Raw genomic sequence first — 14,353 nt, 5'->3', positions numbered from 1 at the left:
TGCACGCGTTAAATCCTACAATTAATTGTCACAAATCACCATCTACTGTTCCCTGAAATATACAATTATTTATTTATTTTAATAATATTAGTTGATAGTCTGCTAACATTTTAAGTATTTTTGATCTATTATTATATATCATTCTAAATATTAGCTTTCTCTCCGATCTTATATAAAATGAATCACATTAGTTTGATTATCTCAACTTTATTTAGATGAATTTTCTGTTTACATATACTCTTGTAAAGCGCTTGTTCCATTTCTTTTAATTAACTTGGACGGTTTTAACGTGATTTCGAATTAACCGTTTTCGTCATTAATTTTTAGTTATTTTTATATATTTATTTTTAATAAATTAATTTAATTTTCGAGTTTAATTTCCTTTATCGTTTCTTACTTCTAATGACAAATAAAATGTTGCGCAGAATAAGTAGACTGATATATATTCACTAGACCATATTGTAAACAAAATTTGATTACGTTCACTGTCTCGACTCGTCGGACAGAGTATACATACAGACATCGTATGACATATGAAGTTGTTACACATTTGAAATTAGCCAAATATCGCAATTCTGATTGCAAATTGGAAAAAAAAGTAATTTGACGATCGTTAGTTGGCCCTGTAGTCGCATTTTGACAAATTTTCCGATTATGACAGAACGACAAATAAATTTTCTCCTTGTATTAATAACAATTTGGTTGATGCACGAAACAGCCAGAATTATGAATAACATGAAGTAAAAATTTTGCATTTGGATGACATTACTGAAAAGATTATACTGATCCTGGATGAAACAAAATTAGATAACATTCACTATATAATGGAACATTTAGTTAAGGCGTATGCCATTACTTTTAAAACATAATAGACGATGAATGGAGATTTTATAAACATATCTCGCAACAGTACGTTGTAATAAATAAATAAACATTATGGTATGGTTTCTCTTCTTAAAAAGCTTAAAATGACTCTTTTCTAAAGATAAAACCGAATTGGTCGCACTTGTAACGTAAAATTCTTGCCAGTTGCGGCGGACCACAGTAAAAGACTGTCACTTTGCCTTTCTTCTGATCCTGAAGCTGCTTGAATACTTTATCCCAGTTCGGTCGGCCAGCATTCGTCCGTGTTTTTAAACCTGTTATAAGATCCCGTTTTTCCTGAAAAATTAAGCCATTTATTTCTGTGGAATTATCTAATTTTTCGTTTTATAAAATCAGCATTTTCGTTTTAACCTTTTCGCTATGAAGTACGTGTATACACATGTGACAACAAATATACGTATAATTAAAAAAAAACCACATGTTGTTTGCATAATTGAATATATTTTAAAATCGTCAGACGGCATAATAAGTAATCTAGCCTTATGTACATCTATAATATTTAACATTCTAATAACAGAATTTATAGAAGTTGTTTTGAAAAAGGTGATTTCTTTAAGAGAGATAAAATAACATAGAAAGAATTTTATTAATGGTAATAAAAATAAAATAATAAAAAGATAAAATAAAAAAATAAAATTCATAGCGAAAGAAGGGTTAAAACTATTGTAAGACTATATTGTTTTCTTTTTTGTGAAAAAAATTAAAACTCATCATGTTTCATGTACGTAATATACATATTTAAGATTAAAAATATGCGGGAAAATAAAACTTTTATTAGACAAGCGAAGACATTCTTCGTTTGATTTACACCAATAATAATACGAAAAAGTAGAGAAGTAATGAAGAAGGATAAAAATTTATCGATTTCGAACCATTTGGTGAAGCAAGTCCATAGCTAGCTGCAAGGTAACGGCTTTCATATCGTTCTTCTGCAAAGCACTGGTAATGTACATGTGCATTTCAAGAAACCGCTCCATAGCGATGCCTAACTCTGCTTGTTCCATTTCTAGTTGTGATAATAAATTCACGAACCATTCAAAGGATCGTTGATCTCTATTGATCCAGAAAAAGTCTACCTGTAGATATGACGATTCAAATGTGACGATTGATAATCAAATATTTCGTTAAAATATATGCGTACATATTTTGAATTAATTAATATTATCTACTTACTATTAGTAATAGAATTAATATACTTTTCATATGGATACATCGATAATGTTTTCAAAAGCTGAGAAGCAATTAGCAATGAACTTATCGAATCAAGAAATACAGAGAATACGAGAATTTAAGCGATAGGCGGCAAAATAGGCATTTAGAGCATTGGGCATTAGCATTGTCTTCTGGCCATCATTCGTTCCGTCGCTTATCGCTCACCGCTTTGTATGGTCTATAGATAGATAGTACATACGAAGATGGAGTGCGTGAGCGAGTCGGAAAAACGATGCAGGAATATAATAAAAAGAATTCTTGCGTTCCTTGTCTAATAATGAATGCACCATCGTACAGTGTATATATAAGTGCAACATGGATTTCACGAGCAGCGTCAGTGTGTACGTCTAATTAGACAAGGACAGAAAGACAAAAGGTTGTCGCTCAATCTTCAGTTATTATGTTTGTATTTTAGTACGTATCCATGACAAGCGGCAAACAGGTAAGAAGAACGATGAACTAATAAAAACAGTCTTGTTAAGAGCATAGTGATACAAGGATTGAGTACGCGAGTCATATGTTATCATGTAAGCAGATGCGACATGTTAATAGAAAGAGAAGGCTGTATAGAAGGACTTCTAATCGTTGTCTAATCAGGCATGCAGACTGACGCTGTTCTTTCATCAGATTATTCCGAATGGACACGAACGATATTTTACCGTACGAGACCGTTGCGGTGCCGTTGGTTGGAAGAACAGAGAAATAAAGTTCTTCTGTTTCGCAAAAGAAGAACAAACCGTTAGCGTCCGTTAGACAAGGACACAAGAGGCCTCTATGCAGCTTTCTTTTACTATTTCTATCTTTCAGATAGAATGTATCGCTTTTTTCAGCTCGCTCATACAGGGCGATCTTCTGGCAATATCAATGAAAAATCTCTAGTCATATTAAAAGTACCAACTGCGACGTGATTTCGTCGCTCATCTGTATGTTCATCCGTCGCTCAATAAATCGCTCAACGCTTGTTGTTTATCTCTCTACTGTGTAATCTTCTGTGTAATAAATCTTACACAGACTTTTAAAGTTAAGACTTTTAAAGTTCGTCGGTCAAATGTTCGGATGAATTTATAGGTCAGAACCGCTCGTTTCCGGTTCATTTTCGGCTTTCGCGACGGAAAATACCCCCGTAAAGGCGCATTCAGGCCAAAAATTTTTACAGTCTGGATACTATACTAAATCCCTTATTCCAAATGCTTTGAAATTATTGCTATATGGATTATTTTGAGAATATTTGGTTTTTATTTTGATTTATGAAGACGGTGTAATTTCATATACTGAATATCATTTAAAGTATTTCAAAGAGTTTGTAAGATAGCGTAAAAAATTGAAAATACTGAGATAGATACTTGCCTTACGAAGATGCATCACGGTGGGAGGTATTTCACTGGCCCAGGAGAATTTGCATTTTGGACAAGTGTGCCTGGCTTTCCAGTAACGATGCATGATGGACTGTAATATCGAAGCGAAAGGTGTTACTCCGATTCCCGTTGCGATTAAAACCGCATGTTGGGCCTGAAATATGTGACTCGAAGGAGCTCCGTATGGTCCATCCAGAAAAATCTGAATACATAATGATTAATTACTAATTAAATTACAAGTTTCCATATGTCACGCAAATTACTTTATTATTACATAATTGCCTTTATTACCTACGTATATACATAAACCTTTTTACTAATGTCTTTAAATCGAATTTCAAATTTTTTTTGTTACTTCTTTATAATACAACGTAGAAGCATAATAAAATATCTAACATCCCTATTACTTAGACATACGTAGCTTAAACTTTTAAATTAAAGCCTTGCATATTTATGTAATATACCTCCAATGGTTTGCCGACGGTATAGTTTAGTGTTACATCCGAAGGATCGTCAGATTTGATATCATCGTAATCTTTTTTCGAAGTTTCTTCGAATTTCATTTGTAGTCTACCTTCCTCTGCTGCTGCTTGCATCGTATTTATTATTGGATTATTCGATGATTTTCTCCCGTATTCGTCCACGGTTGTTTGCGGCATTACTATTTCATCAAGAACTATATCAATTTACTTTCATATCGCAAGTTTTTTATTTTAAGGTGCAAGTGATAAGAAATGAAAACGTTTTGGGAATCATATTCAAAGAAAACGAATAGTAGAAAAACAACAAGGTTCTGCTCTTTTATTTGCATGTATTCATAGAAATACGAATTTGCACAGATATCCGCAGTTTAATCAGAAAATTGAAACAGCTATTGAAAACGGTATTAAAGGAAGACGAAACTATTTGTCAAAGTTTGATATGTGTAGCTCTCAACGAAAGATATTGTACGGGATTGAAATTTGGTGATCACGAGGAGATCGGTAACCACTCTATTTATAAGTAATAAGTAAAGTGTTTACGTTATTCAGACAGAAAATTGCTATTTATTCTGAAAGAAGATTAACTTTGAGAAATGCGGGAACACGATGACTTACTGTATCCGTTCGCGGATGTTGTTGATTCTAATTCGTAGTTTTCCAGACTTGGAGTCTTGAAAGCAATTATTGCGGGTTTATTTCGCATGTACCGGAAGCTTTGTGCTAATCCTTTATTCTGCGGGCTGGAATAGGCCTGGTCTAGAGATTTTAAACGCTTATGGCGTATTTCACGATCGTTGAAGTTTCTTTCCGATTCTGATCTTGTGTAATCGCGAAGTCTGTGAAAGAAACGACTTGATCATTTTATGTAGCCATCGAAATTAATATTTTCCGTAAAATATTATAATTTATAATAGTAGTAGTTCTCTAATATTTGAAAAAATATGATTATGAATATTTTGTTTTATTCAATATAAAAACCAACATGAAATTCTAATTTTGAAACGTTAATTATTATTACTTACACAGCTAATCTTTCACCTTTCTTCCTTCCTGGCAGCATGTTGGGTACCGAAATAGACTTTTCCAAAGGGATCCTGCTACTAAACAGCGAATGACGAAGTTCCCGCTTGTTCGATAACGTGTTGTTATCTGTTGTGCCTAATTTTACGAAGTAAAAGTAAAAGAATAAAACGAGTAAGAATTATAGAAAGCGTCTTAGAAAGCAATTTGAGAAATTCTGATAATAATTCGAGATTTCAAATTCGAGATAGAAAATGTTACGAAGCTAATAGACTTTGATTCTAAAAGACCTTCGGATTTCGAATAATTTAACAAAATTCAAATGAATTACCGCTTGCAGATTGTGGCGAGTGTATTATTTTTTCACTATCAGGAACAAACACAGAATTGTCGAAACAACGATGATTTCCGTTTGTCGTATTGGTAGAGAGTATCTTGTCATTGGCATTTTGTTGTTGTTTTTCGTTAAGATATCTATATCGCGAAGGAATAGGAAACGATTAAGAATGATGTATCTTTCATTTATCGTTTGTTGTCTGTCTATGTACTACATACATACGTATAGTGAGAGTTTCAGCTATACGGGTCAACCGATAAACAAAAGTGCACGGAACTTACATTTGCTTAGGAGCATCGGTGCTGCTGCAACTCTCGACAGGAAATATATTGTTTCTTTGAAGTTTTATCTGCTCTTTCTCAAAGTACGAGTAAAGACTATTCGTCCATTCACCTACTGCTCGTATGTGAAGCCATATGTAGCCTGTGAAAATCAAACATAAGATGTGTACTTTATATATATATATATATATTATAATATATATTTATTATATTATTAATAATAATATATATTATAATGCCTGCTGACATTTCTATCTGATCAACTACATCACCTGAACGAGATACGAACATTTGTTTAAATTGAAAAAAAAGAAAAAAAAGAAAAAAGGAAAACAGTATTACTCGTGCGATGACTTGGTATGAATTATTTCTAGACTGCGGACTATTTATGCAAATTCATATTTTTATAAACTATGGTATACATACTATAAAGATGTAGAAGTTAAATAAAGATATGATTCACTAACGAAAGTTTGTAACGAATACCCTATTCTAGATATTTTGTATGTAGGTATCCTATATGTATACACACACATCTGCCCATTATGTACCCATATGTATGGGTTTTGTGTATTTTTTTGCATAAGCGTATAAGAAACGCTAAAATAGACGCATAATTTTAAATTAGTTGTCTAAAATAAATTATTTGGACCTTCTTGTTCTGGAGCGCTGCTAATAGTGAAAGGATGCCATTCGTAACGAGCTATAACTGGAATGTTGACGAAAACATAATCGCCGGGATGGAAGACGAAATGTGGAGGTCTCTTGATGACTAAATGCGTCACTTTCGATGGTAGCAGAAGGCCTGAGCTTATGTACGTTTTTCCCAATTGTGAACGAGACCAAGCAATTCGACGTATCCTTTCCAGCATGTATATGGTACCTGGTCCTATGAACCATTTCCAGAAATTCGGTCCATGTAGTATCGTCAAAATCCAGAATGGTATGTATAATAAGTGTGACCAATAAAATATCTGTAAAATATTGATATTAATTTTTTGTCAGCTTAACGATCGATTAATGAAGAATCGAAGGATTATAGGATAATCCCAAATGATTCGCCGTGTATTTTCTATTTTATGCTATGTTTATTTCAATGTAGGCATCATAGTCGTATTATACGATAAAAATGAATTGCCATATTTTATAGGAAATATCTGTTGTAGGTCTTGTATAATAGCTATGGTGTCTTGTAGAATGGTTCTTGTAGAACTTAACAAATTTGGGTAACAATGTTTCTTAAAGAGTTACACCATTACTTTGGATTCTTCTCTAAAGTCTATCGATCGATATACTTGTTAATTTACTCGTCTAATTGTAAGATGATCTAACGGCTGCAATGAAGAATTACTTATTACCTCGAAACATCCACCGCGTCGAACAAATGGCATTGAGCACATCGTTATTACGACAAGAAGAACGATAAGGGTGACTCCAGTAGGGTTTGCATAACCTCCTATGAGCCCAAATAGAGCTGGCCGACTTGTTAATAGCCACTCATACATTGTATAGTTATTGTAGTTAAAAGCCTCGTCATACACCACAATAGTGCCTAAAAACATTGAACGCTTTTAGAATACAATTTTCCTTAATTACAGTTGATATCCGAATGAATATTACAGTTGACTAAAGAATAATTTGCTAAAGAATAATCTTGGGAAATTCGACGGAACTTTACGCACGACCCGATAATATTGTACTTGTTCTAGAAAGAGAAGCTTAAGCTTAACTTTATTTTCACTACCCCAATTGTATCGTATCGTGGTATAATATGGTATCGTACCAAAATTAAGAAGGTGCATCACCGTGTGTACTACGCTGAAGATACCAATTAGAGCTCCAGTCACTTTGTGAAGATAGATATGTTGATCTAATGGCAGTACAGAATTAAAGCCATGAGTTCGTAGGAAGGTAATACACTGACGCAACATAAGAACCAGGATGAAACTGCAGTTGAAGTTTAAACACTGACCTGTATTAAAATTACGTTTATGAAAATATGAATGATATTCCGTGTGACCAGTCTGATAATGATCAGTCAGGGTGATTTATAAAATATAGCAAAGACGAAACTTTTACCACAGGCACGTGCAACCATGACGTAGCCATTAGACGTTCTATATTCGTAGAGTCTTGTTACGAATAAGGCCACATTGATTAAGACGAAGATCGAGATGAAAACGATGTAAACGTAATTGTTTTTCATATATGGCTTCGTTAATTGATAAGGGCGCAATGAAGTGGTGAGAAATTCTAACCGTGATTTTCGCTTCGTTTCCGGCTTTGGCGGCACCAGCCATCGGTCGATACTGTAATTCAATATTCGTTGTTAAGAGTTTTCTATTTAAATTGCAACTCTTGACTTAATATTATCTCCCTATAAATTATATTATTTTATAGGTATGAATTTTATAGGTAATATTGGATAGGCGGATTCCCAGTTAAAATAAACGGAAAAAGTGATTTTGTGATAAAGCCCTTTTCACCTAATCGATAAATTTTCTAATAAGCCTTCGTGCTTCTCCAATTGTTTTTTTAAGGCTTCAAAGGTGATGGCACCTCGGTTAGCTCGATCAGCATCATCAAACAGGGCCACGGTTAATTCCTCAATTTGTTCTTCGTTAAATTGTATACCATTTTCTTCCATACAGGCTCTCATCACGTGTTCCAATTCACGAAGTTGTATTAATCCGTCACCTTTTCACGAACAACAAATTTCACAACAGTTTAGATTCGATAACGATTATTATAGTTAGCACATTGTTCTTCTGAATAAGAATAGAAATATAGGTAGTTTAATATTTAAAGTTACTTCACCATCTATGTCGTAAACTTTGAAGAGAAATTTTATCTTATCGTCGGGACTCTTTCCAGCGAACTGATGCATCGCATCGAGGAACTCTTGAAGCGATATCGTTCCAGAATTATCCTTGTCGAAAATTTGGAACACCCGGTCGGTGAAAAACGGCTGAAAAGAAATGATATATCTCCGATTATACTTCAAGAGTATGCGAAGATTTACTGTTCTTTTTATACTGTTGATAGTTGAAGTTGAATCAATGATAGATATGTATGGTAAAGTACCGAGGTATAACAATAAGGGGTAACCAATAATCAATGGTGTCGTATATCTAATATTTCGTATTATATGAATGAACGAAATAGAATTTTAAATAGAAAAAGAAGTAAATTCGAGAGAAGAAGATTAAACTGCAAATTTGAAATGTGAAATACTTATGCCTTCTGCCTACGTTCTTCGAAGTGACGATTTTGTTAAATTCCTCGCGCCTAATTTCCTTTTCATTGCCCACCGTCTGTTTAAAAAGTTTTTCCAGCCATTCCAAACTGCGCTTGTCGAAGCCGGCGAGTGGTCTTTGAACAAATTTTATAAGACATCAACCAGCTATTGACAAATATTGACGTAATAAAAGATCTTAAGAAATTAGGATATATCGTTGATAAAATTTCTGCCAGATAATTATGCGACAATAATAATGTTACCTTGTATTGCTAATGGTCGAGAGGAATTCCATGATTTGAAACGATGTTACATATCCCAAGTTTTCTTCGTCAATCCGTCGAAATAATTTATCTACGATCTGTAATACATGCATGTACATACATCGGTGTGCTAGTAAACGTATTTATATGCTATTTAACGATAACGCTTACCTCTTTAGTAGAAAATATCTGTTGAAATTTCGGAAAAGTTACTGGATTATCGCCACATATACTGTATGCAACGTTCTCGAGCTGGATAATAAGATCGTTTGGTTTGTCATTTCTGTTACAATAACATATAAGTTTAATACAACGTATGTAATATATAAACGATAAATGTAAAAAGGTAGTTTATTTGTAAGGTTTATTTGTAACATGATTTTGCAGATAATAAATACATGTATACATATAATAGCTCTCACTTCAATCTTCCCTTCAAGAATTCGATCCACTCATCCTGCGTCAATATTTTATCCTGATTGCGGTCGAACAATGAAAACACTTTTTCCATCAACGTCTGAAATGTATATTATTTTGAAGATTTTAGAGAATGTGAAAAGCGTAATTGGTATAATTTATCGAGGAAGAAATGTCATTTCTTCCGTCTTGAACTTCTAAATTATTGAAAATCACTACGTCATATGAGGAAGAAAATAAAAAGCTCGGAGTAATAAGGATATTTTAATAAGTGATATTTTCAAAAGCTTATGATTCGAGCGAATGAGTACATATCTTCTGAGATAAAGCAGTCTCTGAAATATTGGGTTGACAATTAAGTGATTGCGGATTTTGTCATTACCACCTAATGACAAAATCCGCAATCACTTATTTGCCAACCCAATACATATAAGAGCGACAGGAAAGAATAGATTTCTCCATAGAAATGAATAATAACAACGCGTATAGAAAATATAATCGATACAATTTTATTTACAAGATATATAAGGTAAACTGGCAAGAAAGTAAATTTAGTTAAATAAATGAAATTGTTAACAACAAATGTTTAATAGTTGGTATTTAAATTTTTCGTAAAATATAAGCACGATTAGAAATTTGTGCATGTTTAAAAAACGATCAATTTACGATTATTTTACTAGAATGCTTGCAGCATATTACTCTATATGTATATTATTTCACATGATAATAAATTGGATTTTTTTCAGATTTTCAACTCATTGTCATACCTCTTTCATAATCATGGATGCGATTATACCATAACGGTACATTGTATTTGTTCGAATGATATCGTGCCTCTACCACAAATTACAAAAGATGAAAACCCCCTTTTTAACACACTTGCTTATTTCACGGTATAAAGTGTAAAGGGTTAACCGGTCCGACACCGGTAATGCACCGAGTAATCTTTTGTCTCGTTCCTCATTTCTCTGTTCGAGAAACAGGATCATCATCGAGTAAAAATCGATCGAATACGACCGAATGACGAGCACTGAATATGCCGGAGGCATGAAGCGTGAAGCGTGAGGCTGAACGAGGCTCGTTGGCTCCGGGCAATCGGTCACCTTGATCGAAATCTCCGGCCTTCGATAAATCCCACATCGCCGTTACCTTCGGGCCCGTCTCCGTTGTCTCTCATTTTCCCTTGAGCGAGCGGATTCTCCGATATTAAATCATTCCTCTGCTCGATAACGATCTAACCTTGGCGTTATTTGCTTTCAATGGAAAGCACGACCTTGTCTTCTTGTCTTTCTCGTCGTTTTGTCCCTTTTCAGCTTTTCTAAAACCGCCCAATACCTATGCGATCTTTTTCCTTTAATCAGACAGTTACTTATAATTGCTCCCTGACTTCGACTCTTGAATCACCGAACGGCTGATATACATACATATCTGTATATTCCCTGATTACTGTTCAACATTCACCATGTTTCGTAACATTTTCGTCAAGTTTTCTTAGTATGGTTTTAGTTAGTACGTTTAAGCTAAGATTCTTCTTTACCTACCTCTAGATTGGTAGGAAGCTCTAGATTGCAACAATTGCTCCTAAAATCTTGTTCGTTGTAAGATCAATTTCTTCTGGTATACGTAGCTATATTAAAATATATATAGTATGTACATATGTATCTGGAGTTTACCGTTTTACTCCCCTTTATGTGCCCATGGTACACCATGGTACGCTTTCACCATGATAATGAAAGTGGAATGAGAAAATTAGAATCGGGCCGATAGCATCTTTTTCCGTTCGTTCTAATTTTATTCTAATTTTATTCGTAACTATTCGTTTGTTTCTTCTGTACATGTAGAGATATGTACATATGTAGAGTACACATGTAGATATCTACAAGAATGTACATAGAATATACATATGTAGAGTATAGATACCGCTGTGTAACATTATCTCTATACGTGTGTGTAATATCTCAAAATATTAGAATTATCTAATTTCGTGAGATTATTAATACACATAATGAATGAAAAGAGATAAACATTTCGAAATTTTCATAAAAATATTTACTTCCGATCGACTCGATTATTAAGTTAGTAAAATATTCACCAGATCCAGCAACAGTTGTTTAAACGAGTCTCTGTTGTGACGAACCACGCCGTTTACCCCGATTATACGGGAACACTCTTCCAAGGTGGTCGCTCTCCTCCTTTCCATTAATTCTCCCTCCATATGGTTTGCGTTGCTTTCCATTTAAACAATTTTTTGCCACAGCTTTTATTAAATAACAAATAATTTCTTCCAATAAATAATTTCTATAATAAATAAAAAGAGAACGAATATATCACTGTACGCATTAACGTTTACAAAAGATTTGATCTAGTATAGAAGATATTAAAGAATACACTGCAGGCCACGATCGTATTATTTCAAACTGTTCCGTCAAATTTTGAATACTTCGGGGAGAAGTTAAGTTAACGAACCGAATCGTTCCACTTTAAGGTTCTTGTTTATCTTTTTCACCGTATCGAACAGGATTTTATCAACACTTTACACAGGATTCTTCATTTTAATCGAATTAACAGCATTTTCTTTTTTTTTTTTTTCTTTTTTCTTTTTTATTATGTAGCCGTAAAAAGTTTTAGTCGATTAATTTATATTCAATACTTTAACAGAACATATTTTACTTCGAGTCGATTGAACGGAAGAAAGGAAACGATGTAAGCACTTATGTATCAGAATCAGAATCAGAATCACGCTCTTGTTTACAAGTTGCGATTTGGTTCGTTGACAGACGCAGACTAACGAACGAAAATCGATTGTTATTGACGAAAGCCGAGAGAGACCACCCATCCACTTCTTCACCGTCAAATCTATCCCGACGAGAATTTTTGGAACACGTTTCAGATCTACGAAACGGAAGGGAGGGGGGGGGGGCGCGCGCGCGGGATGTGGATGCCTTTCGTTTTCAATAAAGATCATGCAATCGAACAGAGAAACAGACAGACGAATAAACAGTCAACCTTTCACTTCTTGAGTCATCGTCTCTTTTTTTCTTTCGTTCCTTCCGTTTCTTTTTCTCCTCCTCCTCTATAATTTCCCTTTCTTATTTTTTCTTCCCCTATTTTCCGATTTTTTTCCCCGTATAAATAATACCCTTTACACACTGTCGCTTCTATAAGAGATTTTGTGTATGTATGTATGTATGTATGTATGTATGTAGTCCTGATGTAACTCCGATTAATCCCGTTTTATAAACTGTTTTGTAAGCCATAATTTATAAGTACCAAATGAATTTTCATTTAGTTTCACTTATTCTATTTATTTTCTATTGTTACATACGGTGATTTGCGAAACAGATGCCAAAGGTCATTGCACCTCGATCTCGGTTATAACAAAATCTCTTATATTCGACTAGGTAATATCGAATGGGCGGAGAACCTTGAAAATCTCGTATCTATAATAGAAACAACGAGAACAGACAGACGAAACTGAACAACGAAGCATTTAAAACTTTAAACGAACCAGCGAACTTCGATTGAGAATTTCATCAGTCGCAATCGTACTCCTGTCAATATCCTCTGAATTTTTTTTATAAATGCATATATTTGATCAAAACGGATTATTGTAAACTTACAATTAGTTTTCGACGAGAAAGAAAAAGTGAATACATATACGTATTTTCGTATGTGGTATTTATGAAAATACCAGTTTAAATACTTTCTGCATTCCAAAGATTATTAAGAAGATACGTTGTTCTCATGCACGAGAGAGAAATATTTCGAGGAAAAATACTGCAAAATATCCTTTCCTTATTTCCATTCGTTTCTTTTTATCATGTACATATTTTCAATGAAGTGCAAAATAAATATTTTTAATTTAGTTAACGGCGATCGTTATTCTTTTCCCTTGAAAACGGGAGAACAAAGATGCTGAAGAAGACTAAATATGGTTACGTATGTACAATGTATCTACATTTTAATCTCAATCATAGCTTACTTTAGATATTTTCGAAGAGTGATTTGTGATTTCGAAGAGATCATAGTATCCTGCTAGTTCTGTATGTTTATAACTTAAAAAATTTTCGAGTAAAATAGCAAGCGATAAGCCCGGTATCTTGGATCTTGTATCTATTTGATCAGCCATCCGAACCAATTTACGTAAGGACATCGATCGACCAGCAGATGATCTAAATTTCGACATTCAGGATTTGAAAAGATGATGTGGCCGCATCTATGTGGGGGATCCATACGGGACCTGTAATCAATACAAATCAATCGAATCGATACAAGAGGCGAAAGAATCTTATTAACCGTGAAAGATGGATTCGATGTACTTGGAGATATTTTATGGAGGCTAACATTTTTGTCTCCTAATAGGAACATGTACGATGATCTTCGTAATTTTGGACACATCACCATTGCTTCATCCGTCCCCTATCCGGATCGATGATGTTTGGTAATGATAACAACGTGTACTTGCGCGGTCTAACGGCAAGTAACAAAACAATGGAAAAAGGAGAAGGAGCGGCGCAGACTTGATTTCATTCCGCGTGGTTCGATACTCGCCAGATTCACTCACTTAAATTACATTGATTTTTCATACATGATTCCTATACATATATATATATATATATATATGCTTACAATCCTAATTTACTGGTCTCAATTAAAGATTTCCTTTGTCTATTACATTAGATTCGTTTATTAGATGGATACATGCTTTTGAAAACTTTTTATTAATTCTATTGGTATAGTAATGTTATTATGGTATTTTACTTTGTTAATAGTGCATTTTGCGATTGCATCGTTCACACACTCGGATTAGTCGCTGTTGAAATCGTCTAAAAGTAAAATAGCAATTTACTATTTTCGATGATA

At 33.8% G+C, this 14,353-nt stretch overlaps 1 protein-coding gene across 5 annotated transcripts; it reads right to left on the bottom strand.

The window, feature by feature from the left end:
• Positions 1–191: 191 nt before the first annotated feature.
• Positions 192–12,514, bottom strand: Nox (NADPH oxidase). Of its 5 annotated transcripts, none has more exons than XM_069126670.1 (20): positions 12,497–12,514; positions 11,583–11,788; positions 9,496–9,590; positions 9,245–9,356; positions 9,074–9,171; positions 8,824–8,944; positions 8,390–8,540; positions 8,059–8,269; positions 7,652–7,881; positions 7,356–7,544; positions 6,931–7,124; positions 6,225–6,546; positions 5,573–5,714; positions 5,286–5,428; positions 4,957–5,092; positions 4,550–4,770; positions 3,917–4,113; positions 3,441–3,654; positions 1,758–1,957; positions 192–1,161 (listed from the first exon to the last, which is right to left on the bottom strand). In XM_069126670.1, the coding sequence occupies exons 2-20, from the start codon at positions 11,724–11,726 to the stop codon at positions 964–966; spliced, it is 3,318 nt and encodes a 1,105-aa protein (XP_068982771.1). In that variant the 5' UTR covers positions 11,727–11,788; positions 12,497–12,514; the 3' UTR covers positions 192–963. The 5 variants fall into 5 exon arrangements, with proteins under 5 accessions (XP_068982771.1, XP_068982769.1, XP_068982770.1 ...); XM_069126668.1 differs by lacking the exon at positions 12,497–12,514 and adding an exon at positions 11,879–12,316; XM_069126669.1 differs by lacking the exon at positions 12,497–12,514 and adding an exon at positions 12,161–12,305.
• Positions 12,515–14,353: the final 1,839 nt, after the last annotated feature.

Source organism: Bombus flavifrons, chromosome 14, assembly GCF_040668555.2.
Source record: "Bombus flavifrons isolate JBK064 chromosome 14, iyBomFlav1_principal, whole genome shotgun sequence".
Classification (NCBI taxonomy): Eukaryota; Metazoa; Arthropoda; class Insecta; order Hymenoptera; family Apidae; genus Bombus; species Bombus flavifrons.
The sequence above is the reverse complement of the archived record's forward strand: the minus strand, read 5'-3'. Positions and strand labels throughout refer to the sequence as shown.

What these genes read in the sequence shown, in the direction of transcription:
- Nox (XM_069126670.1), bottom strand. Translation starts at nt 11,726, where the DNA reads ATGGAAAGCAACGCAAACCATATGGAGGGAGAATTAATGGAAAGGAGG. An exon ending in CTCGCCACAATCTGCAAGCG is followed by an intron (nt 5,093 to 5,285) that starts GTAATTCATTTG and finishes TCGTAAAATTAG; the next exon opens with GCACAACAGATAACAACACG. An exon ending in AACATCCGCGAACGGATACA is followed by an intron (nt 4,114 to 4,549) that starts GTAAGTCATCGT and finishes TTGATGAAATAG; the next exon opens with TAATGCCGCAAACAACCGTG.